Source organism: Leucopleurus acutus (assembly GCF_964270905.1).
Source record: "Leucopleurus acutus genome assembly, chromosome: 14".
Taxonomy (NCBI): Eukaryota; Metazoa; Chordata; class Mammalia; order Artiodactyla; family Delphinidae; genus Leucopleurus; species Leucopleurus acutus.
The window spans coordinates 84183725-84210845 of NC_139156.1; the positions used below are offsets into that span (position 1 = coordinate 84183725).

The following is a 27121-nucleotide window of genomic DNA, read 5'->3' on the forward strand; positions in this document are numbered from 1 at the left end:
CGGCTGAGCCGGCCGCGGAGCGCGAGCCTGCCGCGGAGACGACGGAGGCGGACGCGGGGCGACCCCGGCGGCGGCGGGGGGAGCGGGAGCCGCCTGGGATGTTCAGTGAGTGCGGGCGGCGGGCCGAGGGCGCGGGCGGCAGCGCAGGCGGCAGCGCGGCCTGGGCGGTGGGGGCGGGGCGAGCGGGCGGCACCGCCTGGAGGCCCGGAGCGCGGGCCCGGCCTCTTCTTCATTTACGGGAGAGGGAAGTGTCTGTGGGCCGAAGTCGGGATGAAACTTGGCGCAGGGTGGCGGGGAGGACGCGGGCGAGCGCGGCGATGCCCACCTGCAAGGGCGCCCGCAAGGCGGCCGCGCCCCTGACAGCCGCGTACGGGGTGCGCGCCGCGGAGCCCCGAGGCCCTGAGCGCCCGGGCGCGACGTGGGCGGGGGAGCCGAGGGTGAGGGACCGGGTGTCCTAGGAGGCTCAGCGGAAGTGCTGCCCTCCCGACAGCGGTGAGCGCGCCCTGGGCTCGTGCCCCGCGGCGGCAGGCTGGAAGCGCTGATCTCTGACCTTGCAGGTGGAGGTCTAGGAAGGGAGACCCGGCTGGCAGGAATCGGGGCTGCGCTGGGAGGGGCGCGCGGGCAGGGGCCGTCTACTCTTAGGTGACCTAGCGCTGCGGGCTAGGGCGGACACGGTGGCCGCCCCGGTCTGGGTCCCAGCTCTGCTTGAGGGTGGGAGTAGGAAGAGGAGCTTGGAGCCATAGCTTTACACTCGGAGAAGCTTCATGTAGCGGAGGGGGCTTGGTGACTACATCGGCCTCAGGTCGAAACCATGTAACTACTATCTGTAACCTCTCGGAGCCTTCGTTTCCTCTTCAGTAAAATGGGGTAATGACTGATAAACTGGACCTTTTACAGGATACCCAAAAAGGGATTAAATTATGAATGTGAAAATGCCTGACAAGTGGGAAGTGTTCTGTAAATACTAGTTATCAGCTATTACAATTTCTTTTTTTGGCAGAGAATACTTTCTAGGTTCCTCGTAGGCCTAAAGTTTTTGCGTTAAATGTAATTTTGATTTTTGTCAATTATAAATCATTCCTGCCTTAAAAATCAGTGTTAAATTGGCAAACCAAAAAATGGGCTTGCCTTGACCATTTTTTTGTTTGTTTTTTGTCATCAACAGTAAAGCAGATTTGTGTGTTTTGGAATAGTTTTGTTGCTTCTCCCTCTGAATGTGTGAAATTTGTTTGGTTCTATCACTGTGGAACTAGGTAAAGGCTCCTCTTAACTATTCAGTCACTGGTTTTTTGGTTTTACTTTCGCAAACAGATGTCCTTCATAATACCTATGAAGGACATCTCTGGAGAAAGGGCTGTTGTTTGTTTGTTTTGTTTATTTGATGATTCGTTTTAGCTGGAAGGGAGCCCCGGGGGCGCTCTGTTAAACCAGCATTACCCAGCGGACAGTGCTAGAAACCGTTTCTAGCCTCTCCATGTGACAGACAGACAGCTTCTCAGGTAGTAACTGTTGTGATCACTCTCTCAACAAGTATTTGGTAAGCTTTCACTGTTGTGTTTCCCGAGAGAAGCCTTTGAGCAGCAAGACACTGTAAAAGGTAAGAGCTCAGACCATGCAGCCAGGTGGCCCAAGCTCCCCTCCTGGCACCGTGGACCCTTGGGCACCTGTCTGACTTCTTTGAGCCTCAGCTTTCTTATCTGAAGAATGCTCCCTAGCTTATAGGGTTCTCGGGAGGCGTAAACGAGATAGTCTACGTAAAGCACTTAAAATAGTATCTTACCTGTGATGTACACTCAGTAAGTGCCAGGTATTAGTAGTGGTGGTGTAGGAAACAAATAGTATGGTGATTCCTGTGATAGAGGTTTGTTACTGGGTTTGGTGGGTGGAAGGAATCAGGCTCAAAGAAGCTTTGGGGAGGAAGAAGTGGCCAAGCTAGGCTGTGAAGCATGAGTGGGAGTTAGCTAAACCAGCTAGGAGTGCCATTTTGACCAAAGCCCCTAAGGCGAGAAGGCCTTGTGGTACCCACCAGTTTTGTAAACAAAGGCAGATAAGAGTAACCTCAGGGTGACACAGTGGAGATGATTTTTTTTATCCTCCACACTGGTGAAGGAAGGAGAAAGTTTTTAAGCTGAGCACAGATGGCGTCAGATTAGCCGTTTGGAAAGATTGTGCCTGTAGTGGTGTGGGATTAAAAGTAGGGAAGGCCCAGCCACTTGTCCTGGCAGCTTTGTGTCTGCCTGTGACTCCAAAAGGAAAATGACTGCTTAGCAGAGGCAGGCACTTGAATCCAAATCCGGAAGCCTAAAGAGCACTCTGAGAAGGCATGAAGAAACCAGATCATTCCAGGCAACCTTCTCTCTTAAAAAGCGTCTTCAAGGATGTACTGTATATGCCTGACTACTAGGCAGGATTCCCCCCAGAGTATCCCTCTGAAAAGAGGGTGGTACCACATGTTTAAGTCTCTCCTGTTACAGGCACTGTAATTACTCTTTCCAACAAGATGCCATTTGGGAAATACATATTGGACTGAAACAATCTCAGTCATTGCTAGTTCGGGATATTTATACCACCAATGTATCAACAGTAAGTGATACATTTAAAAAGTTCTGCCACCTGAATGGGTATTGATGGCTTGCGTTGAGATTTCCAGCGAGAGCATCAAGTGCTGTATCATAGATGATTTGGTAGGAGCGAAGATGGTGTGTTCTGGAAAATGGAATTTGATGATTCAGAGTGGCTTCAGTGACTACAGAGACGCTGGTGTTGAAGATGTAAGTGAATAGTTGGCGTAAAATTGTTTCATGAATTAATGTGTTGCCTTCTATATTTTAAAATACATGGAAGTTAATAAATTAAAGATTATAAGCAGACATTTGACTAATTGATCTACAGTCCTAAAGGTTTTTTTTCTAGTTTAAGTTAGCCATAAATTTTTCTTTTTTAATTTTCTCATTGCAGGGGTAAAGTTGTCTTAGGTTCGAGCTTGCCTTTTATGTGAACGTTTTACAGAAAGTAACTGCTGCTCTGTTTGTCTACTGAAACAAATTCCTTTTCCCTGTCTCATTTTTTAACTTTAAGAAGGTTTCAAGAATGTTGTGTACTGGCAAGTTTTAGAAAACACTATAGAAAACTCCCATTCATAAATCTTTGTTTAGCAGTCAAATAAGATATCTTTCTGGTAAGTTGTATGTAAATGTATATGTATCTTAGTAACCTTAGAGTGTTTGATAGTAATAAAAAGTTAGCTCCATTTTTACTAACAAAATACTAATTTTTGGAGATTTGGCAATTTAGGAATCAGAAGTGTTTTGCAAGACTGTGCATTGCCATTTTTAAGTCAAGGCACTGCTGCTTTAGTTTCACAAAGTAATGCCATGCTCTGGAACTGTGTTGTCCAATACAGAAAGCACGAGCCATGTGTGGTTGCTTACATTTAACTTAATGAAAATTAAAAATTCAATTCTTCAGCTGCGTTAGCCACATTTTAATTGCTAGATAGCCCTTTGTGGCTGGTGGCTACCACACTGAACAGTGCAGACCTAGAACATTTCCTTCATTGCAGGAAGTCCTATGGGCAGTACTACTCTAGAATAGGAAGTGATCCGGCTGCTCTGTGAGACACACACACATAAAGGATTCAGTGTCATTAAAGCATCTCCAAAACCTCACTTGCTGCATTTGAATTCCATTTCAGGGAGAATGATAAACATAGGAAACCATATCCCCCTTATTCTGAGAGCACAGCATCCTGTTTCTTCTGTCTACAGTGGTTGTAAATGGAGCCCACGTGAAAGGTATTCTTCATGACGTAAGACACGGTAAATGTAGGTAGCCGTTCTATAAATTTGAAGTAAGCATCAAATATTTGTGGCTTTCTTGGTTCATAAAAATCCAGAGAAATCATGTGCCTAAAGTAAACGGTCAAGAATTCCAAGCAGAAGCTAGATGACACTCACTTTACTTTTAATGTGAATTTCAAAGATAAAAGCCCTGTTCTAGGGAACTCTCCATCTGGTGGGGGGAACTAGAGAACAGTGATGGCAGTCTGCATGGGGTGCAGAGGATGATTTTAAGCATGGCAGTAGCATAGTCAGTCTTTTTGTCTGGCTGCATTCAAAAGGGTGTTTGAGGTTGGCCTAGAGTAGTAGGAGGACATTGGAATAGTCCAGGTGAGAAGTGATTTGTGCTGTCAGATCGCAGCAGTGAGGACATGGTAGCACAATGGCTCCAAGAGAGTCCTGTTTAGAATAAAGAGTTGATGGCCATTTGGAAGTGAGGGGGAGGGAGATAGAGAAAAGCGTCTTAAGATGACAGTTTTCATTTGATTGGTTGGTTTTGGTTGTGGTTTTCTCTGTTGGTGGATGGTGGCACCATTAAGCTCGCTGGGAAAACTAGGAAAAGGAAGACGTATGGGAGGAAGAGAATTTGAGCACATTGAATTTCAGATGTTTGCAGCGTCCAGGTAGAGAAGTCTTGTAGACTTGAGCTCAGGAAGGTGATCTGACTAGAGACAGCACGAGTCTTGTGTCAGTAGGGAATGTGAAGGGTGGAAGAGGGGAACCAGAGACCTGCCTGCAGGGGAGGCGGCGTGTTCAGCAGCCTAGAAGCCATGTAAGATAGTGGGGAAAAGTGACAGATTTGATAAGGGTTGAGGAATCTCAAGTCTTAGTAAATAGCCCGCTGACATAGGAAGCAGGGTCGGCTGGCTGAGTAAGGAGACTGGAGCAGATTTGGGGGTGGCTGCAGGTAGGAAGCTGCAGGGAAAGGAAGTAGTTGACAAGGAAAGACTTCTGGGACTTTATGGAGGTCCCAGCTGATGTTAGTCAAGTTCTAGGGGCATCTGTCTGCCTGGCTGTATGATTTCTGCTCCACCCCCAACCCTCCTACCCAAATTAAACCCCCAGATTCTACATTGCATCCTGAGCCCGCAGCTGTGAGCCTTGTTCGTGTGCCGTTTACTTCTTAGGACTCCATGGGAAAGAGCACAGGTTTTAGTTCAAGTGTATTCATGTTACGTCTGTGTCTGAGCAAAGCCTGAATATGAAAGGCCAACCTAATTTTAAAATTATATCATGTATGACTGAAACCGAGCTCATTTATTTTTCAGCTGCGATTTTTATTTTCACAAGCATTTTATCACAATGATTAATGCAAAAGCTTATTAGGTTTGTAGCTGCTACTAAGAGTGACCTTTTGATGGATTTTATAAGCACTTAGAATACTGCAAGGAAAGAGAAGAGAACTGATATATGAGCACCTACTAGGCACTTTACATGACCTCTCAGTTAAGAAAAAATATAAAATAATTTTTATCTGTTTTTAAGCATAAATTTATAATTGGAAAAAAATACACTTACTTTAAAAAACAACAACAACAGAAACACCTAGCTGCTGTCCGTATACTCCGTTGGGGAACTGATTTCAGGATAGTGGTGGAGAGTTTGCCTGGATTTGTTTTGAACTCATTCATCCTCAAAGCTGACACCTTATATCTGAGGGGCAGGGGGAGACACACCGTTCATATAGTACTCTATTGGCATCTCATGGAATTGCGTAGTGCTTAGCCCATGAAGTGCTGGGCTGGGGGTGTCTCTCCGAGCAACCCTCCACCAACCATACACATTTGAACATAAGTGGGTGGGGTTAGGCTGCAGCAAAGAGTATTAAGAGAGTGGCTCTTCCTGCACAGTTGTTACTTTAAGGCAGGAAGGTGATCATGTCCTGATTTTCTGTAGCAACTTTGGTAACAGTAGGCAACTATTAATGCATGAGACATAGATACATATTGTGTCGGAATCCTCATGTTAATTTCCAGGAATCCTAATAATGTGACATGAAAAGAAAGGTATGTGATCATCTATTTTTAACTTTAAAGTTAAAATATTTTCTGTCAATTGAAAATTAAGGGAAACCCTGAAATTTTTAACAAAGATGTAATTAGATTGAAACTCAATTTAAATTTAAAAGATTTTATAATTACGGGAAAAGATAAACAGGTAACTTGGAATTGCAGTGTTAGTCTCATGTCTGAGTCTCTCAAGAGACAGGTCTGTTTTTAAGAAGGTTTGTGGGGTTTTTCCTATTTCATTTATTATTTACTTCACTTGAAATATGGGTGCCCTGGAATCAAGTCCAGGGCAGTCAGTTGGATGACGTCCCTGGTATTTCAGTTGAGCGTGGCTGTACAAGAGACTGATGCCCGCGTTCCCCCCCACCCCAGACTCTTGGCCCTGCAGCTGGCTCACAGCCCACCCTCAGGGAAGGTCCTTGTCCTACATGGTGGTTTGGAGCCAGAAACTGCTGTTCCAGACAGCTAATTTGGGCAAATTCATTAGCATCAGTATTTACCAGCTAGTTTCTAGTAATCCCCAATATGGCCAGTTTTTTACTATTGTTCATTCTCACCGCTTTCTGTTCGCTCTCTCTTTTCCCCTCCTCTTCAGACATGCATGTACATTGTCCCACCTTGGGAACACTTGGCATTGCAGGGTCTGCTGTGTCAGTTTTCCCATGTCTTTTCCTGTGCACATTTGTTTTTTCCTGTTAGATGACCGCTTACTCCCATCTTACCTGAAACACTAAGGGACACACATTGATACAAGCATGCACTCCCATGGCAACAAGAGATGGGCAGTAGGAAGTCTGGAAAAGTTTTAGTCCCAGCCAAAATACAAGGCATCAGGCTGCTTTGGAAGAGCTTGGAGACTAAGAACTCTTGAAGTTAGATTGAAAGCATCTTTAGCAAGCGGCATAGGGTCATGTGGTGGCGGGGCCGGGGGTGGGAGCCTGGTGGATTGACTGCTTCTGACTTGGGTCCAAACTGGCAAAGGGTAGTACTCTCACAGTCTCTGTGTGCACTTAAATTTTTTTCTCTAAATATTACATTGAATCAGAATCTCCAAGGCTGAAATTATTTATACACACACTCGCAGGAGACTCTTATGTGTAACCAGGTTAGAAAACCATAGAGAATCACTGAAATAGTCAGACTGGTACAGGAATGCTTATTAGTAACCACAAAGAAACAATTATCTGTCTCCATCAATGGACAGATGAATACTTAGAGCAGTGATCCCCACTCTCAAAGTCTCAGAATTCTTGTATGAACAATAGAAAAAAAATCTTAATTAAAAAATAATCTGGGGACTTCTCTGGTGGTGCAGTGGCTAAGAATCCACCTGCCAGTGCAGGGGACACGGGTTCAAGCTCTGGTCCGGGAAGATCCCACATGCTGCAGAGCAACTAAGCCCACGTGCCACAACTACTGAGCCTGCGCTCTAGAGCCCGCGAGCCACAACTACTGAGCCCACGTGCCACAACTACTGAAGCCCGTGCGCCTAGAGCCCGTGAGCTCCCTAGAGCTCCACAACAAGAGAAGCCACCACAATGAAAAGCCCGCCTGCCTCAACGAAGAGTAGCCCCCGCTTGCCGCAACTAGAGAAAGCCCGCGCGCAGCAGTGAAGACCCAACGCAGCCAAAAATTAAAAAAAAAAAAAAACTGAGTTGTCATACAGTGAAAGACTAACACACCATACCAAGTGAGGCAAATTCCATAGTGAAAGGTGGTTCAGTATGAGGAAATTTGTTACTGTTTCACTGAATTTCAATCATTTCAGACCCAGTGCCCCTCCTTTCTAACAAATATTTGATACTGTCTCTGGTAATCCAGAAATGAAATGCATAGATAATATAATCATTCTTTACACTTGGTTTAAAATAATATATTTATGATTTCTTAACATTTTATATTTGTATATAAATATATGTGTTTTTGTGTGTGCATGTCTCCAGCCTTCACTGTTTGCTCTGTTGTGTGACTTTTAGGCAATTGAAAAGTCGATCTTCAGATTGTGTTTTAAAAGAGTTACCATGAATCAGTTTGGAAGGATTATTTATTTGCAGATGATTCTGGAACAACTTGTTTGCTGCAGTATCTGGGTAAAATAGTTGTTTGGTTATTCACCACATATTGTACACTGAAATAAATTGTAATGGATAAAAATTAGATACAGATAAACTTTTTTTAATATTTAAAGAAAAAATAAATAACAGGTTTTTGGAATGGGGGGAATTTTAAATCTTAAAAACAAATGGAGGAGATCACAAAGGAGAAAGCCAGTGCATGTAATTGAAACTGAAAATTTAAACACATCCAAATAAACTATCAAAAACACATCTTCCATACACAAAAAAATTAGAAGTCCTTGATTTAGAGAAAGTTACCCTAGTGGGGACCATCACATGTGTATGGATAATGTTGCATGCATTCCAAAATGGACACGATATTCTGATCCTGAAGAAGAAAATATTTTTTACATCACAGAAGTGAACCTAGAAAATTCATTCAGCTGTCACTGGTCATCTGGACTGCAGTATTCTTTACTCCAGGCAAAGGAGTGTTTGAGGCCCATGGCAGTATCAGGGGTTCCTGTCATTCTTGATAATAAATTTAGCAGTCAAGGAAAATAGTCCTTTTGGAGGGGGAACCGCCAACTTAGCTTGAATTATCAGAAGTCATTTACCCCTGTTGAGTGCATTTCCTTCCGTATAAGAATTCATGAGATTTTCTAACACATATACATACCCTCTTACAATGTTGATGCTTTTCTGTACCTGGCGTTACAAATAAAGTGTGAAAGAGGTAAACAGTATGATTGACATGAAAACAAACTGCTCAAATCCTTGACTCAGCGCCAGCAGCCTTTTCCTGACTGCTAAGAGAAAACATAGCTCTCCCTTTCCCCATTATTAACTTCTAACTTTCTAACACCTCTTTACCCGGTTTCTGAATGTCTCAGGGCTCTGATTTCGTGCTGCCTCCTGCCTGCTTTCTGGCTGGCTCCCTGCTCCCTGAACCCCTCTCACTGAGCGAGGGGCGGCCGGGAACACGGGACCCTGGAATTCCTCGGAGCGGATTGAAATCATGGTCCTAAATGGAGTTTGCAGAGGATCTGTGGAGCTTTTTTTTTTCGGGGTGGGGGGGCCGCACATTGCAACACGTAGGCATGTGAGATCTTAGTTCCCCAACCAGGGATCGACCCCATGTCCCCTACAGTGGAAGCGCGGAGTGTTAACACTGGCCCGCCAGGGAAGTCCCGTGGGGCTTTATTATCTAGGCTATTCCTGTTTTCCATCATTGAAGTTGGCCGTGTTTTCATCGGGACAATACATAAAGTGGAAGAGAGGGTGAGGTTGGTCTTAAGGCTCTCAAGTCAGCCAGGAGACTGGCCACGTGGCCTCTACCCGCGCGTGACGTCAGGCTGTCCCTATGGTTCCCCCTCAGGTCATGAAACGGGTGCGCACCGAGCAGATTCAGATGGCCGTGTCCTGCTACCTCAAACGCCGGCAGTACGGGGACGCGGACGGCCCACTGAAGCAAGGCCTGCGGCTGTCGCAGAGCGCCGAGGAGATGGCCACCAGCCTCGCAGGTACCACCCACCCCCGTCCCGGAGGCAGCGTCCAGCCCAAGTGCCTCTCTGAAAACCCCCCGCCCAACACGTCCTCCTGCAAGATCCCGTGGGCTTTGAGCTGTACCTGATGTCGTGTGCGACTTTCTCCTTCCGTGAGCTAGGGCCAGGGTCTCTGCCCCCTCTTGCACGTGTCCCCTCCCCTGTCGCTTGGGCCTCACCCGTGGAAGGCACATTCTCCAGGTGGACGAGTCCTTTGGGATCAGTGGGTGGAAATGTTGGCATCATACACGTGTTCCTGAGACTTTTAACATTTCTTTTTGCTTCTGCTCTTTGTTTTGAAATTGGATTTGGATTCTTTTTTAGAAAAACTTTGGAGAAATTTTTCCTGCCGTGCTGTCAGGGTGGTTATGAGCGTCTTTAAATGGCCGGGTGTGGGGAGCTTAAGGTGGCAGTGCCTTCTCCAGCTCAGCCCAGCTCCTCAGGGGAAGCCTCCTTCCCTTCAGTGTCAGACCCACTCACTCTCCCTCGCCTTCAGACTCTGCTGGGTTCCCCTGACAAGGACAGGGCCAGGCGATGAACTCGGAATCGATTCATGAAAGCCTTAATGTTTCTAGTAGGATGGCCAGTGTACAGGACCAGAGTAATTCCTTCTAAACTCGCCATCACGGCCTTTGATAAGCTCCCGCTGGCCTGTGTTCATTGGAGGCTGTGCTGTTGCTGATAGACAGTAGGGCAAAGCACTGTTAAATTTGTGTTCTCAGTTGTCTTCTTTTCGATACGATGCCGTATTAGGAGAGTCAGTGTTCCTGGAAAACCATCAGGAAAAGCGGGAAGCTTCTAAAGTGTGATTATTGTAAGATTTTGTCCTAGGTTTTTCTGTTGATTGAGTAATCGGAATACTTACATCTGCGTTCAGCAGATGGTCGTGAAGGCCTGCTGGTGGCCAGGTGCTGAGAAGTTCTCGAGAGAGCTAAGACTCGACCCTGGCTCCCGAGGAGCTCTGCTACAGTCAGCTGAGGCAGGCGGATGAGCGCACGCGGGCGGCGTGACATGGTCCCGTGAGGGCTGCTCAGCCTCCATACGAGCAAAGAAGGTGGTGCTCTCAGGTCGGCCGGCAGGTCACAAGGGCTTCCCAGAAGGTCTCATGTTCCCAGCATATAGTCAGGGGTCAGTAAATCGTAGAAGGCATGAGCTGAGTTTCCAGAGAACCGTTAGGAGCTTATCGGGGGGCAAAGCTGGGGGCGGGTGTCCAGGTTATCAGATGTGGATCCTAGGAGGATGGCCGTGGTGGCTGTGTTGACGGGGGAAGGCCCGGATTGGCGCCAGGGGAGCTAGTCAGAAGGCCGCAGCGTGATCCAGTGAGAGGTCAGGACAGCCTGAGCTAAAGGGTGGTCATCGGAATGGCAAGGGGGGGGATGCCTGTGAGGGCTTGTGACTGTAGGACTCGAGACTGGTTCCCTCACGGCGGGGCAGCAGGAGGGCCCGCAGCCTTCCAGCATGTGTCCGAGTTCCTGGAGGGGCGCTGACTCTCTTCCCATCTGTCTCCCTGCCTCTCGATGCTCTCCGTCGTGTCTCCTCGGCCCTGCTGCATTAATTACATTCCTGCTTCCTCTTTCCCACGTGCGTCCCACGCACGTCGGTGTTCGTCCGGATTGTTGTTGAAGATGGCTTGTCAGTCCCCCGCCGCCTCTCCCCAGTTGTGAGGTCCCCCACCCCACCCCCAGCAGAAAGGGTAGGAGAATTTTGCTTTTCTTGTTAGAAAGCATGAACTCACAGAATGGCGATGAAGTGCATGTTTACATCCTGAGTATCGAGACTCCAGCCTCCTTCCTCCTCTCGCTGCTGAGAACACTGCCATCCAGGTACCTGCTGTCCAGGAAGGTGATTAAAAGCCTCGCCCCTGGTGAATCTGTCCTGCCCAACAGAATGGACCTAAAGACATCGCCAGCAGGGAATTGCCCATCCAGGTCCTCTTGGGTGATAAGCGCACGCCCAGAGTTCCCATCAGCTCTGTGGTGCCTCACTTTCAGATAACTAGGGACTGTCAGATCCTGGAAGAAACTGATCTGCTTCATATGAAAAATTTAAGGAAACAGTGAGAAGCAACTTGAAGGAAGCAAACAGCAGAGAGAAAAAAAACCTTCAAAACTACCGTCATTGATAGCCTTGAAACAAGAAGAGACTGCTATTTTAAGAGAAGAAAACATTCAGATAAATACATGACAGTGAAACTGAAAAATCATTCGAAGGGTTGAAAGTTGAGGAAGCCTCCCAGAAAGTAGAGCAGAAAGACAAAAAATGGAAAATCTGGGAGACATTAAAGGGTCAGTTCAGGAGACCTACCTCGAAATTGTAGGCGTCCCAGAAAGAGAACACAGGAGAGAAAGCAACAAAAGGATTCAAGAAAATTTCTCAGAACTGGAAGACGTGAATTTCCAAATTGAAAGGGCCCACTGAATGCCCAGCACGGGGGTTGAAGATGGACCCATCCCAAGGCACACGATGGTACAGTGTCAGGTCCTGGGGTCAGATGCGTCCAGAGGAGTCTCTCGTGAGCCTGTGTGCCTCTCCTCTCTCGTCCAGCTCGCGTACCCTGTGCTTTATACCTTTCGTTCCTCTGCTGTCACGTCACTGGGTGTCAGGAGCGGGTGGGGTAGGCATGTCGGTCATATTTAACCAGAAGCCCCAACGTACTTTGAAAACGGGCTGAGATGTCAGATGCTACAGCTGCGCCTCCTTCCATCCATCCTGCCACGTTTTGGGCTGGCGATTGTCTTTGCCGTCCCCATCTTATGTATCTTTTCCTCCTTAGTCCAATCAGAATCTGGTTGTGCCAACATAGTGTCTGCGGCCCCTTGCCAGGCAGAGCCCCAGCAATATGAAGTGCAGTTCGGACGGCTGCGGAATTTCCTCACCGGTAAGTACTCCACACGACCCCCTTCTCTTGTTAAAAAGGGCGCTGCGAATTTCCCTCAGAACCATCTGTGTTCCAGCTCTGGTGTTAGGTACCAGGGATTCAAAGGTGGTTGAACGCAGGCCTTGCATTCACACTTATGGTCTATTGGAACTCCCAAGAGAGTCAAATCAGGAGATTAAAGTGTGCAAGGGCAGGGCTCTGGGTGCGTTACTCACTGTTTTGTCCATAGCCTTCAACACAGTGACTGTGACTTGTGTTGAATAAGTAGAAGCTCAGTCAGCCATGTAGGGAAACCTCCTTAAATGCAGCAGGTGTGAAATGGACGTTGATATCACTACCAGTGATACAGTAGATCTCAAAATGGTTTTTTCCCCTTATTTCCAAAAATGCAAGACAGTAATCCTCATGAATCAGCAACACCAAAAAATTAGAAGTTGTAATTTAGTCCAGTTCGTGGGTGCTGTGATAACCACAGACACACTGAATCAGTAGATGAGTTCTAATGAGTTTTCTAATTCACTCTATGACTTTTTAAATTAATCACTCTAAAAAATGTGGTCATGTAGCCTTTCTGGGGCCTTTAGTTCCTCATATGTAAAGTGAAGAAGTCTATTCAGAGGCAAAACCAAGTGATTGCGCCTAGTCCTAAGATGACTGATCATAATTTCAATGTTGAAAAGATGGCTACACTAAGCGAGGCCATGTTGATTCTGGTTATTAATCAGAGTCTTCTGTTGAGCACTTTATACAAAACACCTTGAGGTACAAGAAATACAAAACTTTCTCTGTCCTCAAAGGATGGAGAGTAATTAGCATGTATTGGTTAGTAGAAAATTATAGCTAAAATACTTTGAAGTTGTTTTATTTTTTTTCCTTATTTGAACAACCCTCAGGTTAATAATTTTTAATGGTAAAGAGGCATAGTAAGTGATCAATATATAAACCAAAATAATAGACCTAATTTTGCACACTTAGAGTTGTCCTAATTTTACTTCACCCTTATAATGGTTAGTATTTTAAAGGAAAGAATCCACATTTCTGGTATTCCGTAGTCGGGCAAAATGACCAAAATGTTACAGGAAATAAAGATTACAAAATAAAACCCTAAAGAAGGTCATCTTATCAGTCTCACAGTTGTTGACTGTTGAATTCATTCTGTTGAATTGTTACAAAGATGAAAAAATTGCGAAGACTAAGGGTCTAATAAAAAGAGTCTATTATGTTTAAACTGGAAAGAAGGAAACTCCATGAAGATCCTCACATCATATAAATGTTAAATGTCTCAGAACAGTGATCAGCTGCTTTCCATGTCCACTAAAGATAAAAAAAGAAAAATTGGATTTATAAGAAGGATTTCATTCAGAGGTAAGCAAGAACTTGGAGATAATCAAGTTATTTTTCATTATTGGCATTGGTTTTTGAGGCTTTGAGCAGTTTTTAAATTTTTTAAAATCAGTTTTTAGAAAGTTATTTTACTCGGTTTTTTAAATACGGTTATGATTTCTCCCTGAGAGACTTCTCTCATCAACCTAGTGGTGAGGAAGCTGGTTTAGAAAGAAGTGCCTGGCGTCTTCCAGCCCTTCCCTTTCCCTCAGTCATCCTGTACTTACGTGAGGCTGACTGTCCTGGGCTAGGTATTGCAGGAGAGTGTATTGATGGGGGCCCGCCCCCTGATGAGGGAGCCAGGCAACGCGGAAGCTCCGAATCTGTCACTGTAATAGTCTCCATCAGCCTTTTCCTACGCAATTTCTCGTCTTGTTTCAAAACTGAGAAGGCTGCTGTCTGTTACCTTGTCTGTGATTTAATTCTTTTTTTTTTTTTTGCACTATGCGGGCCTCTTACTGTTGTGGCCTCTCCCGTTGCGGAGCACAGGCTCCGGACGCGCAGGCTCAGCGGCCATGGCCCACGGGCCCAGCCGCTCCACGGCATGTGGGATCCTCCAGGACCGGCATGTGGGATCCTCCAGGACCGGGGCACAAACCCGTGTCCCCTGCATCGGCAGGCGGACTCTCAACCACTGCACCACCAGGGAAGCCCTGTAATTTAATTTTTTAATCCTTGGTCACAGGTTATTTTGAGGGGGTGAGTATATGTGTTTTTCCTCACAGTCTGCTTTTCCTGGAACATTTTTCTCCCCCTTCAGGGCTCTGAAGAGCAGTCAACCAAGTCAAATGAAGAGTTATTTCCTGAGCACCAAGATGAAATACAACATGTAGTCATTAATCTGAACTGAAAGTTAACCCTAACATAAGAGGGCTAGAAGTCACAGTTTTGCATGAGATGTGACTGGGGGAGTGTTTTCATAGGCCAAGACGGAGCCAGTTGCTGGGTGTTCGTGGGAGCTGCATTTGGAGTGAAGGGAGGGGCTGGCGTGGGGTGGTCAGAGGCAGCCTTCCTGAGGAGGGTAGGGTCGACGTTAGCACTTGCACGCTGGGCATCTGTGCCAGAGTGGGAGGATCCGGCCTACGTGTGAAGGCATGAGCAAAGGGGCAGAGACGGTGATGATTTTTTCAGGAACAGCGAAGGAGCCGGCTTTGTTGAAAATGGGCTTTCAGGGAGGGATAAATTGGGAGATTGGGATTGACATACACACACTACTATATGCAAAATAGGTAACTAATAAGGACCTACTGTACAGCACAGGGAACTCTACTCAGTAGTCTGTAATGACCTATATGGGAGAAGAATCTAAAAGAGTGGATAGGTGTATGTGTGTAGCTGACTCACTTTGCTGTACAGCAGAAACTAACACAACATGGTAAGTCAACTATACTCCAATAAAAAAAAATTTTTTTTTAAGAGAAAAAAGAAAATGGGCTTTCAGATTGGAGATAAAGACAGACAAAATGGAGGCAAGATCTGACCACAGGGGTAGAAGTGTGACCCTCATCCTGTGTGATGGAGACAAGCCCGGGCGTGAATGTGGGTGTGGAAGCAGTGGACGAGAGTGTTTGTGGGAGGGGCGATGGGAGGCCAGCCTGAGTCCACTGTGGTCCCTGAGGAGTGAGACCGGGCTGTGGATGCTGAAAGTGGGGTCTTCAGTTCACAGTTACATTGTCAAGGTAGGATCTCCAGGGCTAAGGAGTAAAGAAGGGAGAAGAGCTGAGGATGCCTCAGGCTCTTTGGTGGGGGTGGGGTATACTGAACAGAAGTAAGTCAGGTTTTATTTTTTACGTTGTTATGATGATAGCATCCTGCTACGTAACACAGAAGATACAGACTGTGATACAGTACTCAGCATCAGCCCCGGGGAGATACAAAGTAAATTCTAGGAGATGGTAACTCTCGAAGGAGGTAATGGAGAAAGGTAAGAGGTTCTAAGGCTGAGCTCCCTCCAGTATTTCTCCTCCAGAAGCTGTGGGGCTGAGAGCTGCCGTGAGCTTGCCTGTTGCTCCAGGGCCTTTCCTACTGGACATGTAGTGGGAAGAGCATAGCCTATGGGGTCAGTCACTCTGGATCTGAATCTGGGGACAGCTGTGACTCCTAGACACAATGTGGGTGTAAGTGCCTGGCTCGTGGGAGGCACACATGCAGTGGTAGTTCCGCAGAGTGAGGTGAGCCTTCGAGGAACAAGGGAAGAGGAGGAGCCCCCAGGCGGGGACACAAAGGTGCAGGCCAGCTGGTGCTGTTTCAGAGCTGAGGACGGTGTGCAGTCGGTGGGACGGTGTGCAGCCCTGTGGAGAAGGGCCAGGGAGTGAGGACCAACAAGCTCGGTGTTCGTTTAACTTAGTGTCCTTTCAGTAAAATATAAGGTGTATGTTACGATTTCAAGGGAACGAGATTCAAATTGAGTTAAGACTTAATGTTAGTCTCACCTTGTTCCACATATAGAATATGTTGATTGGAGCTTTTATACCTAATATACTGTTCTCTTCAGACAAGAAAGAACAGTTAAGCAGCTTTGAAACTATGGGCTGAAACAACAGTGAATTTCAGTAAGTTTTAAAGTGCTGCATCCCTATTTCTAGATGGCTAGTTTTTTTTAATCCTGGACTTAGTAAATTAAAATGCCTCTCATTTTCGAAAATAAGCCTGAAACTAAGATTGTAAGGAGTTGAAAACAGCCCTTCGTCCCAATAGAATATATATATTGGACGTCTAATTGGTAAGGGTTGAATCTTTTTGTTTGTTTTAATTAGTATTTGGGGAAAGAAATATTCCAGAGGTCTTCTAAAGAATTACAGTATTTAAAGAAATATTGAAATCTGTATTAGGGTTCTCCAGAGAAACAGAACCAACAAAATGTATATGTATAGAGAGATTTATCTTGAGGAATTGGCTCACGTGATTGTGGAGACTGACGAGTCCAAAATCTGTGGGGCAGACCTGCAGGCTGGGACTCAGGAGAGCTGCAGTTCATGTCCACAGGCCGCCTGCTGGCCGATTCCTTCTCCCTGCCCAGGGAGGTCAGTCTTTGTTCTCCTAAGGCCTTCAACTGATTAGACGAGGCCCACCCACATGTGGAGGGTAATCCAGTGTACTTAGTCTACTGACTTAAATGTTCATCTCATCTAAAAAAATGCCTTCACAGAAATATCTAGAATAATGTGTGAACAGGTTTCTGGGCACTGTGGCCCAGCCAAGTTGACACATAAAATTAACCATCACAAGTCCACTGCCTGTGGATTTGTGATAGCACCCTTACCCATGTTCTTAAACCATAATTAACCTGCAAGTAAAGGTGATTAACAAGGTCATAATTCTACTTAACATGGTACAGCTATCCCAAGTACAACCAAGAATGCCCTAATGCCTTCCTCAGAAGAGGAAGCAAAGTCCACAGGTGATGTTTACCCTTCTCCTTGAGATCCCATAACTTAAATACTGTGACGTAAAGTTAACAATATTTAAACACTATGATATAGGGAATTCCCTGGTGGTCCAGTGGTTAGGATTCCACGTTTCCACTGCAGGGGACCAGGGTTTGATCACTGGTCAGGGAACTAAAATTCCACATGCTACACGGCACGGCCAAAACAAAAAGAAAAAATACAATGATACAAAGTCACTATAACTTATATTCCATGGTAAGGGGATAAGAAAGGAAAGAAAACAAAGATATTTGCTTATGTATAGGTATACACACACACACACAAACATGTTCATAACAAAATAAGGAGGAATACTTATGACAGGTCCAGTCCTGGGTTCTGTCACTGGTCACATGGTCATAGCTGGTCTTCACCTTCCTCTGCCGCCTATTCTGTATTCCCTTTGCCTTCAGTTAGCACCTCAGCTGGTCCTGGTTCTTTACCTGGTGGGATGATGCAAACCTTCGTGCCTGAAGGGCCTGGGCCACTACTTGTCCTGCCTGGATTGGATTGTTGCATATTTCCACTCACCTTAACCTCAGGGATGGTGGTACTAAGAGATGCCCTAAGTGACCTCCTGTGTCCCAGACACACTGTCCTCGGCTCCCTGTGGAGCACAGTCCAGTTTCTCCTCAGCATTCAGGGTCACTCACCACAGCCAGCACCAGAGCTCACCAGAGCGGGATCAGTGCGATTGAAGTTCATCTTCTAAGAATGCATTTGAGTGGGGGCATGTTGATCCTCAAAGGCAGCTACTCTGCAGTTAATTCACCTGTGATGAGGTGAAATAGAGCATCAAGCAGAGAGAGCGTGCAGGAATCATCTCCCTTCCAGTTAGGGAGATAAGATTCCCTAATGCCGTGTTCCTGAATCTTGAGCCAGGTGTGGATTCCTTTTCAGGAAAAAAAGTCGAAAGAAAGAAAATGCTAGCAGAAGTGCTAAGAGCTGACGTAAAGCATTTTTATATTAATTACTTAGGTATGTATAGACATTACACATGAAACCTTTATGCTTTATTTTGTATAAAAGCTAAACTCATTTACATATAAAGTACAAGCAAAACCACAAAAATAAACTTCAAATTAACAGCAAGTGAAAGTAACAGATGGATTTTGCCAGTCATAACTTGCTACTCTAATGGGCCTAGGGCTGGTGTCACCCAGCTTCCCTGAGGTGCTGGTGCCTGCGATGGCCCTGCTCACTGGCCACTTGCCTCCGTCCAGATGGCTGTGGAACCTTCGCTCCGTCATAGCTCTCTCTGCCCTCCCTCACTTAAGTGTCACACACACTTCTGTGCTTTTCTCATTAGCCTGTGACAAAGCTGTACACTTCTTTGAACATTCTTTGTCATGTACTTTCATGGTGTTAAAGTCTCAGGTTAGTAAATGATTTAGTCTTAATGACACGAAAGTGTTCCACTTGTAAATTATCACTGCAAAAGAGAAGTTGTACTTTTTAACCAGCAAAATCAAAATGAGTACACTGACAGATGTGGGACAGTTACAGATGAACGATGTCATGTTGCCGTTGAGACATGGCAGTCAGGGGGGCTAGACATGTTAATGAACCCACTAAAATAAGAACTTGATGTTACTGCAGGTGATGGGGCCAAGAGGAATCACAGAACAAAGTACAGCACTAAAACTGTATGTTAATACTTACTTGCTAAAGGCCATCCAGATAATTCTGAATTTACCTGTGTTCATTGTTTTTTAAATTATCAAGTTAAGGTTTCTGTGAAGAACTCAGTCTCCCGAGAATGCATCTAAGGTCTCTCCAAGGTCTCAGGTCCCAGTTGGAGCAACACTAATGTGCTGGGGGAAGTACTAACCCTTGAAGACCTGGTACGAGCTACTGAATGCATGTGAGAACAGGCACATCGCTTAACCTCTGGCCGTCGAATTCTGGGTTTACGGCTGACTTCGGGCCGTGTTTGCTGGCCTTCAGGGTCCGTGCTCTTCCTTCCTCAGTCCCGGCTTGGACTTTGAGTGTGCAGAATTCTGTGTTGGGCTTATACTTCAATCCATAGCCTCAGAAAGTAGGGTCCCGGCCAGAAGAGGCCATGTGACGGCGGGCTCCCCAGGAGACTCTGCTGACGGTAAAGGCCCTGCTTCTCTTTCATTACAGATTCTGAATCCCAGCACAGCCATGAAGTGATGCCTCTCCTCTACCCCCTCTTTGTCTACCTCCACCTCAACCTGGTCCAGAGCAGTCCCAAGAGCACGGTGGAAAGCTTTTACAGCCGCTTCCATGGAATGTTTCTGCAGAATGCCAGCCAGAAGGACGTCATCGAGCAGCTGCAGACCACCCAGACCATCCAGGACATCCTGTCTAACTTCCGGCTGCGGGCCTTCCTGGACAACAAGTACGTGGTCCGCCTGCAGGAAGACAGCTACAACTACCTTCTCCGCTACCTCCAGAGTGACAATAACACCGCGCTGTGCAGAGTCCTCACCTGGCACATCCACCTGGATGTGCAGCCCGCCAAGAGGACGGACTACCAGCTCTACGCCAGCGGCGGCCCCTCCCGGAGCGAGGGCGGCGGCCTGGAGCCTGCCGACGTGCCCGCGCCCATCCTGCAGAACGAGGCCGCGCTGGAGGTCCTGCAGGAGAGCATTAAGCGTGTCAAGGACGGCCCCCCCTCTCTCACCACCATCTGCTTCTACGCCTTCTACAACACGGAGCAGCTGCTGAACACGGCGGAGGTCTCCCCGGACAGCAAGCTGCTTGCCGCTGGCTTTGACAACTCCTGTATAAAACTGTGGAGTCTGCGCTCCAAGAAGTTAAAATCCGAACCGCATCAAGTAGACGTGTCCCGCATCCACTTGGCTTGTGATATCTTGGAGAAGGAGGTAGGAATGTCGGTCTTTCTTCCCTGCGTCTGCCTTACTAATCAGCTTGGAATATTCGTACCAAACGTGACAGATCTTATGGCAAACGCACTTCCTTATTTCCCGCATCGTATAGCTAACGCCAGACTCATGCCTCGTAACCTGTAGCCAGTGACTCCCTGCTAATGCCCAGCCTTGGCGGAGACAATAAGCAATTAGACGTAGGATCACTGGGTCAGAGGGTCTGCGTCTTAAAGTGTGATACTGCCACCTCCCAGTGCCATGAGCAGTAGACGAGGACACTGGTTTCTCTCCACCCTCGCCCACCCTGGCTGCTCTCGGCCTTTCGAGGACAGTGCAAGTCCTCTGGCTTCACCCAGGGTGCCGCCATTTCGTCCAGCAGTCGGTGTGATGAGCTGGTTCGCTCTGTTTGCGGGTGGTAGTTGAAAAGGGCAGGCACAGTGGCCTGAGTTTCAGGTCACCGAGAGTCATTGCCTCAAAAAGAGCGTGGGCAAAGGGAGATAGAAATTGAACTGCACAGAGTTCACCTTCCCTGAGAGTGGCGCCACGGAAGTTGTGGGTAGGATAGCGCTGTCGTATCACCACTGAAATTCAGGTGGCTCGGCCTCAAGTTACTTGGGATGGAAAACCTTTGCACCAGGTTGAAAAGTTAATGAGTAAAAAAAAAAAAATCACTCGAGTTAATTTCCAGTTACTGATGAGGGTAGCAAGAATATTGGGTGTACAAATTAAGCCCCTTTTCTACCTATTCCTGTTTTCTTAGTCACCTTCCAGTTAGTATGGCCTTTGAGTCTTTGCTTCTTGCAGTTAAGACAGTATAATTAGAGGAGTTTGTTAGGATGAGAAAAGAGTCTAAGTTCCGATGCACCAACTTTGATTTCTAGAATTCTGTAGTGCCCTCCAGAGTGTGTTTCAGTGCACGAGCTTATCTTCCTTGGAGACACAGCTCTAGCTTCTTGGTGGTTCTTCACATACAGTGAGGGATGCTGCCCTCATTTACTCTCAGTTTTTTACTTAAAAAAACTATTCCTACCGACCTTATTAGCTTTGATACTGAGTTTGGGGATTATTCTAGGCATTAAAAAATAATATAAAGGAAGATAGCAAAGGTAGAAAGATAGATGCAAAGATGGAAAGAACATTAGCCTAAAATTAAAATTTTTAAGATTCCACCGTGGCTACCGCTGCATTTTGTAACATGTGAATTATATCTCATTTTTTAAAGAAAACCAAAACAGTAACCAAAAGCTCCTGTGTAAGCATAAAATTATCCCAAATGCACCTGGATTTACAGCCCTGCCCTCCAGCTTCTGTTGTCTCCACGTGAAGAGAAGCTAGATTAGCCTCGGAAATGTGTTCGCTGGGCCCGCAGTGCTCCCGTCACCCGGTGCCAGCAGCCTGGGAATGGGGAGCGGGCCTGCCCTCCCTCCCCCACTTTGCTGCACACCGGATGGAGGTAGCTTGTCGATTGGCAGCTGTGTGTTTTTAATATTTGCACAGCATGGCAAAACCACAGGTCCCCAGTGGAGGACTTGCCCTTCTTTCCAGTTATGTGGACAGGACAGGACCACCCTCATCACCACCAGCCTCCCCGCCCTCAGCCCAGCAGTGCAGCACCTGTGTTCAGTTCATTTAACGTCTGGTCATTCTGCCCCCAATCTGGTCGTCTTTAGGTTTGAAAAATCAAGTCAGTGTTGTCAATAATACTCAGTTCTGTAACTTGTGTATAAAACTGTCATTTAGATCTGGCCAATAGGAATATAATGTGAGCCATATATGTAACTTAAATCGTCCTAGTAGTCACATTACAAAAGTAAAAAGAAGTAGTCAAAATTAATTTTAGTAATGTATTTTCAATCCAACATGGCCAAAATATTGTCATTTCTACACATAAGCAGTATTTTTTAAATATTAACGAAGTCTGTTATAGTCTCCCTTTTCGTCCTAAGCCTTAGAAATCCGTTGTGTATTTACACGTAGAGCACATGTCCATTCACACTAGCCAGCAGCCGCCTTTTCTCTCCTAGGTCAGGCTGCTGTCATCTCTCACACACATAGCAGTGTCTCACTTGCTTCCAAGTCTCACCCACTCCCAAGCCCAGCCATATTTAATTTCTTTCAGCTCCATCGGTAGCTAATTGGAGAACAGCCCCGGGCTGACTTTCAGACCCCAAAGTACCCTGATCTAGGAATGACCACACTGTGAGCTGGGCCACTTGGAATGTCCTAGCACGGAAGCAGATGGAGGGACTCCATGGCCTAAAGCAGGGTCAGCAGACTATAGTATTTGAAGATGTTATTTTTCTTATTCTTTGAAAATTTCTAGTTTAAGCATGTCTCAACCTGTACATAATATAGTTTATTATTACATGAAGGTACTTTATAAATTAGAAATTCCTATTTGGGATGCATCTGGGGTGGAATTTACTGTGAGGGTTTAGACAGTGCCAGGGCATTTGCGGTGCTGTTCTGTTAGCATGGGAGGCTCCGCGAGGCCAGGCAAGTGTGACCCGCTGCCTGTTCAGGGTTTCAGCTTGACTGTGCTGAGGCCCTAATGGGGATGGGTTGAGCCACAGATAAAAATGTGGCCGGACTATTTTAAGCTGGGGTCCTGGCAGGGAGCTGATAGGGGTAGCCAGCAGGCCCATTCTGGCTTCCCCATTTCTTGGTTTGTAGAGTCAGCCAGGCACTTTTCCACAGGCTCAGGTCAATGGTTGGGCCCCTGGGGAGTCCAGCTTGACTCCGGTGTGTCCTCCTCTCTGCCTGTGAGCCCACAGAGGGGAGACCCACTTCCATGACTGCCTGGTCCAAATGAAGACCTCTTGAGCCTCGGAGGCTACCGTGTGCCCTTGTCGGCCGCCAGCTTTCAGAGGCCCTCTGTGTGACTCACCCAGGGTCATTTCTTGCCCCCGCAGCTCTGGCACAAACTCTCCGGTGCAGAGCAGTAACTTTAAAGTGTTGTTGTAATCTCTTCGGAAAGGAAAATTACTAATATTCTTGGTAACGCTCAGTAGAACCTTAAGCTTTCAAACGCTTAAGTGCTTTTAATGTTGAGTATCTGGAAGAGCCATTTTGAATCGTCACGGACATCAGTGTTTATTTTCTCTTAACTTTTCTCCAATACGTAAACGTTGGAGGCATTCATTCCATTTTGAATTTAATAGTTTTCAGATTAAAAGGATGCCCTTTTTCTGTCCAAAGGCTCACAAGGCAAGCCGGTTCATGAAGCTTCATCCTACCTCCTGCTCTTCCAGTGAGGTCACTTGGCTTTATGAATTCCAGGGTGAGGACGGCTGCAGTTTTAAGGAGCTTGTCCGCGAGAGAATGAACGGAGAGTGGGTTTGAACACAGAGAGTGTGCTTGTGGGGAAGAGGATGAGGAGAGGGGCCCCCCACACCACGAGCCGTCCTTTCTGTCGCCACACCTAGGGATTCATTTCCAAGACTCACATGAGTCACTTGGCTTTATTTAGAGCAATTCTGACTCCACGCCTCATTTGTTACTTTGGGAAAATATTTGAGACCCTCCAGAGAGTCACGGTTTCAAAACTCTTCTTTCCTTTGGACACCAGCCGTTCATGCCTGGTCACAGGGTGTGAGCATAACTTGATGATGGCTGCACCTTCCTGGCCTACTGTTATTTCTGCGGTATGTCCAGGTTTTAGTTTTGGCTGAACTCCCGCAGCGGTTCTGTATAAAAATCTTGAAACCGCGCCTGCCTCCATCACTGGCCCCAGGCGTGGCAGTAACAGGCACGTGGGGATTTTTCTAAACGGACTGGAGACAGGGAGCAGCATGGCCTGCAAAGCAGCTGAGACCGACGGGCGAAGACATGCCAGTAGAAGAGCATCTAAGAACATAAGTTCAAAAGCACGTCTTTTCGAGCGATCGGCTCTTGAAATCGGTTCTCCTCAACCTAAGAGCAAGGTCCACAGTCATCGCTCTGCACTAGTAGCCTTGCTGTAGTCTTAGCTGCGAGGTGAATTTAAGGAAGGCAATTTGTAAGTGGTAGGAGACTTTTTATTCAGTTATGCAATTAAGAGTTCTTCTCCTGGAGTCACCGTAAAGAGCAGGGTCGTTCACTGAGTATATGCTGTTTCCCAAGCAGGTCTGTTTCTAGACGTTTGTTTTCCATGACAGACCACTAAACGCTCTTCTCTTTGTGTGTGTGTGCGTGTGTGTGTGTGTGTGTGTGTGCATGCGTGCGTGCGTCCCCGCAGGACGACGAGGACGATAACGCAGGCACGGAGATGAAGGTCCTGCGGGGACACTGCGGGCCAGTGTACAGCACCAGGTTCCTTGCGGACAGCTCAGGGCTGCTCTCCTGCTCTGAGGACATGTCCATCAGGTACTGGGACCTCGGCAGCTTCACCAACACCGTGCTGTACCAGGGCCACGCCTACCCCGTGTGGGACCTGGACATCAGCCCGCACAGCCTGTACTTCGCCAGTGGGTCCCACGACCGCACGGCCAGGCTGTGGTCGTTTGATCGGACGCACCCGCTACGCATCTACGCCGGGCACCTGGCAGACGTGGACTGCGTCAAGTTCCACCCCAATTCAAACTACTTAGCCACGGGCTCGACCGACAAGACGGTCCGGCTGTGGAGCACCCAGCAGGGGAACTCGGTGAGGCTCTTCACGGGCCACCGCGGCCCCGTGCTCTCTCTGGCCTTTTCCCCCAACGGTAAGTACTTGGCATCGGCGGGCGAGGACCAGCGGCTGAAGCTGTGGGACTTGGCGTCCGGGACCCTCTACAAAGAGCTTCGGGGCCACACGGACAACATCACCAGCCTCACCTTCAGCCCGGACAGCAGCCTGATCGCGTCGGCGTCCATGGACAACTCGGTGCGCATCTGGGACATCAGGAGCGCGCACTGCAGCGCACCCGCTGACGGCTCGTCCAGCGAGCTCGTGGGCGTCTACACCGGCCAGATGAGCAACGTGCTGAGCGTGCAGTTCATGGCCTGCAACCTCCTGCTGGTGACCGGAATCACACAAGAAAATCAGGAACATTGATTTTTATCTTTGATGTAACGGACTGGGGCGTGCGAAGGGCTCCAGACGACAAGTCTTAGGACAGACGTATGAAATCACTGACTGACTGTGAAGGACTCCCCGCGCCCCCACGCATCCCCCCTCGCGCCCCCACGCATCCCCCCTCGCGCCCCCTCATCCCGCGGACATCCCGAGCCCGCCACCCTTTGCTCAGCCCCCAAGTGTGGAGGGACGGGGGGAGGAAGGGCGGTGACGGGGAACGAACGTGAGATCAAGAATCACGGAGATCCCGCGGTGTCCCCCTGCCGGCCCCTTCCTGTCTCTGGAGCCAAGATGCCCTCACCTTGCCGGGGCTGCACTTGGCCAGAGGAGGTTTGCTGGGCGCCCTCCCCAGGAGCAGTGCTGCAGGGTCACTGGGTGGAAGGGACTCTATCTGGGTAGAATTCGGGGGCGGGAACGAGGAAAGGGGGCGGGGTCATCCTGGCAAATGTCTTTCCTTTTTCGTGATTACAGAGAACCAGGATTTTTTATTATTATAATTATAATTATTATTATTAATGAGAAGAGGAAACCTAGCACTGGCAGAGGGGGCCTTCTCTGCTCTCATCTTTCAGGTTTTACTCCTGGCACTGGCTGTGATACTTGGAATTTTGAGGTTCAGGGAATTCAGAGAATTTGGTCATACAGTGTATTGGGCGAAAGGGAAAATTTCTGGGTGACAGATTGATCACTCCAGCTGACATGTTTCTAGAAGTGGGTGGGTGGATTTGATTGAGGAAGTCTTGGGCTCTTGCAGTGATGGTGGGATAGATTCTTTTCGTGGCTGCACTTCTATTAACAGTTCTGTCCCCTGAAAGGACAGATTGTGGTAAAGAAATGAAAATAATTGGAAGTGAGAAGTCAAAAGATAGAATTAGAAAATGTTGAATTTCCGAATGATTCTGAGGTGCGGCTCTTCCGGCGTCTTTTCCCCCTGAGATCGCCCCTCCCACCTCCTGCTTTGCAATAGCAGTTTAATGAACAGTCTGTGAAACAAATCTTAAGTACGAACACACACGTCGAGAACTACGCTCTGAGGATAAAGCAACTTCTAATTTGTGGAAAAAGGATTAAATATTTCTGTTTTCTGAAAAGAGTTATTTTGTATTTTGTTTTCTATTAAAATGTATTTAGTTTCAAAAAACAAAAAGCGTTGGCATCTCTTTTAAACTGAGGACACGCGGGGGTGTGGGCTGTTCTGGGGACACAGCTCAGCTTTCTGCAAGGTGGCAGCCAGTTACGTAGCCCGGACTCCCCGGGGAGCTGCTCTCCTGTCTCTTGTATTCTGTCCAGCTTGCTTCAAATCATTCCTCTTTGCATTCACGTGGATTATTGATGGCATACAATACTTTTTATATATCCACACTTGCCAGTGGCTCGCCAGAGACAACATACATTTTTCTCTTTAGAGTTTTTTGGTGAGATCCTACTTCAGTTTTCTTTAAAGACCCCATTGTAAAATCTCTAAGGGGCATAAGGACGGTGTCATTTAATTAACTCAGACCATTTATTGAACCATTCCAAATAAAGGACTCATTCAAAGATTTAAATGATGCAAGAATTTTTTAAATGTACTTTAAAACATCATTTTCTGGCAAGGACACCAAGATGTATCACGAAATTAAATGGGAAGACTAGAATTCTAGGGCAAAAAAATTTTTTTACTTGAGCCTAAGATCCTAATTAACAGGAAATGTTTCTTATTCATAAAAATCCATATATTTGAGATATTGTAAGAAAGAATGTTTGGCGGCATACCCAGGCAGCATCACCTTTCACGTGGTCTGCTGGTAGAGCCTAGAATTCAAGCACGTTCTCATCCGTAATAAGTGAGCTCTGAAGTTGGGTTTTGTGGTGTATTGCTAGAAACAATGAAACGCCTAAATGGGGCTGAATCTTTCTCAGAAGTGAAAGGACCACCGATTTTAGGTTTCATTTTTGTGTTTTAATGCAGAACTTCTCTGATTAAACGCAGAAGTGCATTAGGTTGGTCGGCCATCACACTGCCAGTCACATATACACTTTGTGATTTCAGTTCAGGCTCTCAGTGATCTGCATAGTTGGCCTTTTGTGAACTAATCTTAATGTGGGATATA

At 46.9% G+C, this 27121-nt stretch overlaps 1 protein-coding gene across 5 annotated transcripts; it reads left to right on the forward strand.

The window, feature by feature from the left end:
* The first annotated feature begins 36 nt into the window (after positions 1 to 36).
* On the forward strand, positions 37 to 26087 carry TAF5L (TATA-box binding protein associated factor 5 like). Of its 5 annotated transcripts, XM_082854411.1 has the most exons (7): positions 444 to 557; positions 3695 to 3794; positions 7825 to 7938; positions 9284 to 9428; positions 12223 to 12327; positions 19266 to 19990; positions 24210 to 26087. In XM_082854411.1, the coding sequence occupies exons 3-7, from the start codon at positions 7870 to 7872 to the stop codon at positions 25005 to 25007; spliced, it is 1842 nt and encodes a 613-aa protein (XP_082710537.1). In that variant the 5' UTR covers positions 444 to 557; positions 3695 to 3794; positions 7825 to 7869; the 3' UTR covers positions 25008 to 26087. The 5 variants fall into 5 exon arrangements, with proteins under 5 accessions (XP_082710538.1, XP_082710537.1, XP_082710539.1 ...); XM_082854410.1 differs by lacking the exon at positions 444 to 557 and having other exon boundaries at positions 2780 to 3794; XM_082854412.1 differs by lacking the exons at positions 444 to 557; positions 3695 to 3794; positions 7825 to 7938 and adding an exon at positions 37 to 105.
* Positions 26088 to 27121: the final 1034 nt, after the last annotated feature.

Bases quoted from the DNA above. Each gene is read 5' to 3' on its own strand.
- TAF5L (XM_082854411.1), top strand. From the start codon at position 7,870: ATGAATCAGTTTGGAAGGATTATTTATTTGCAGATGATTCTGGAACAA. The intron at 7,939-9,283 runs GTAAAATAGTTG...GTTCCCCCTCAG, and splicing joins TTGTTTGCTGCAGTATCTGG to GTCATGAAACGGGTGCGCAC. The intron at 19,991-24,209 runs GTAGGAATGTCG...GCGTCCCCGCAG, and splicing joins GTGATATCTTGGAGAAGGAG to GACGACGAGGACGATAACGC.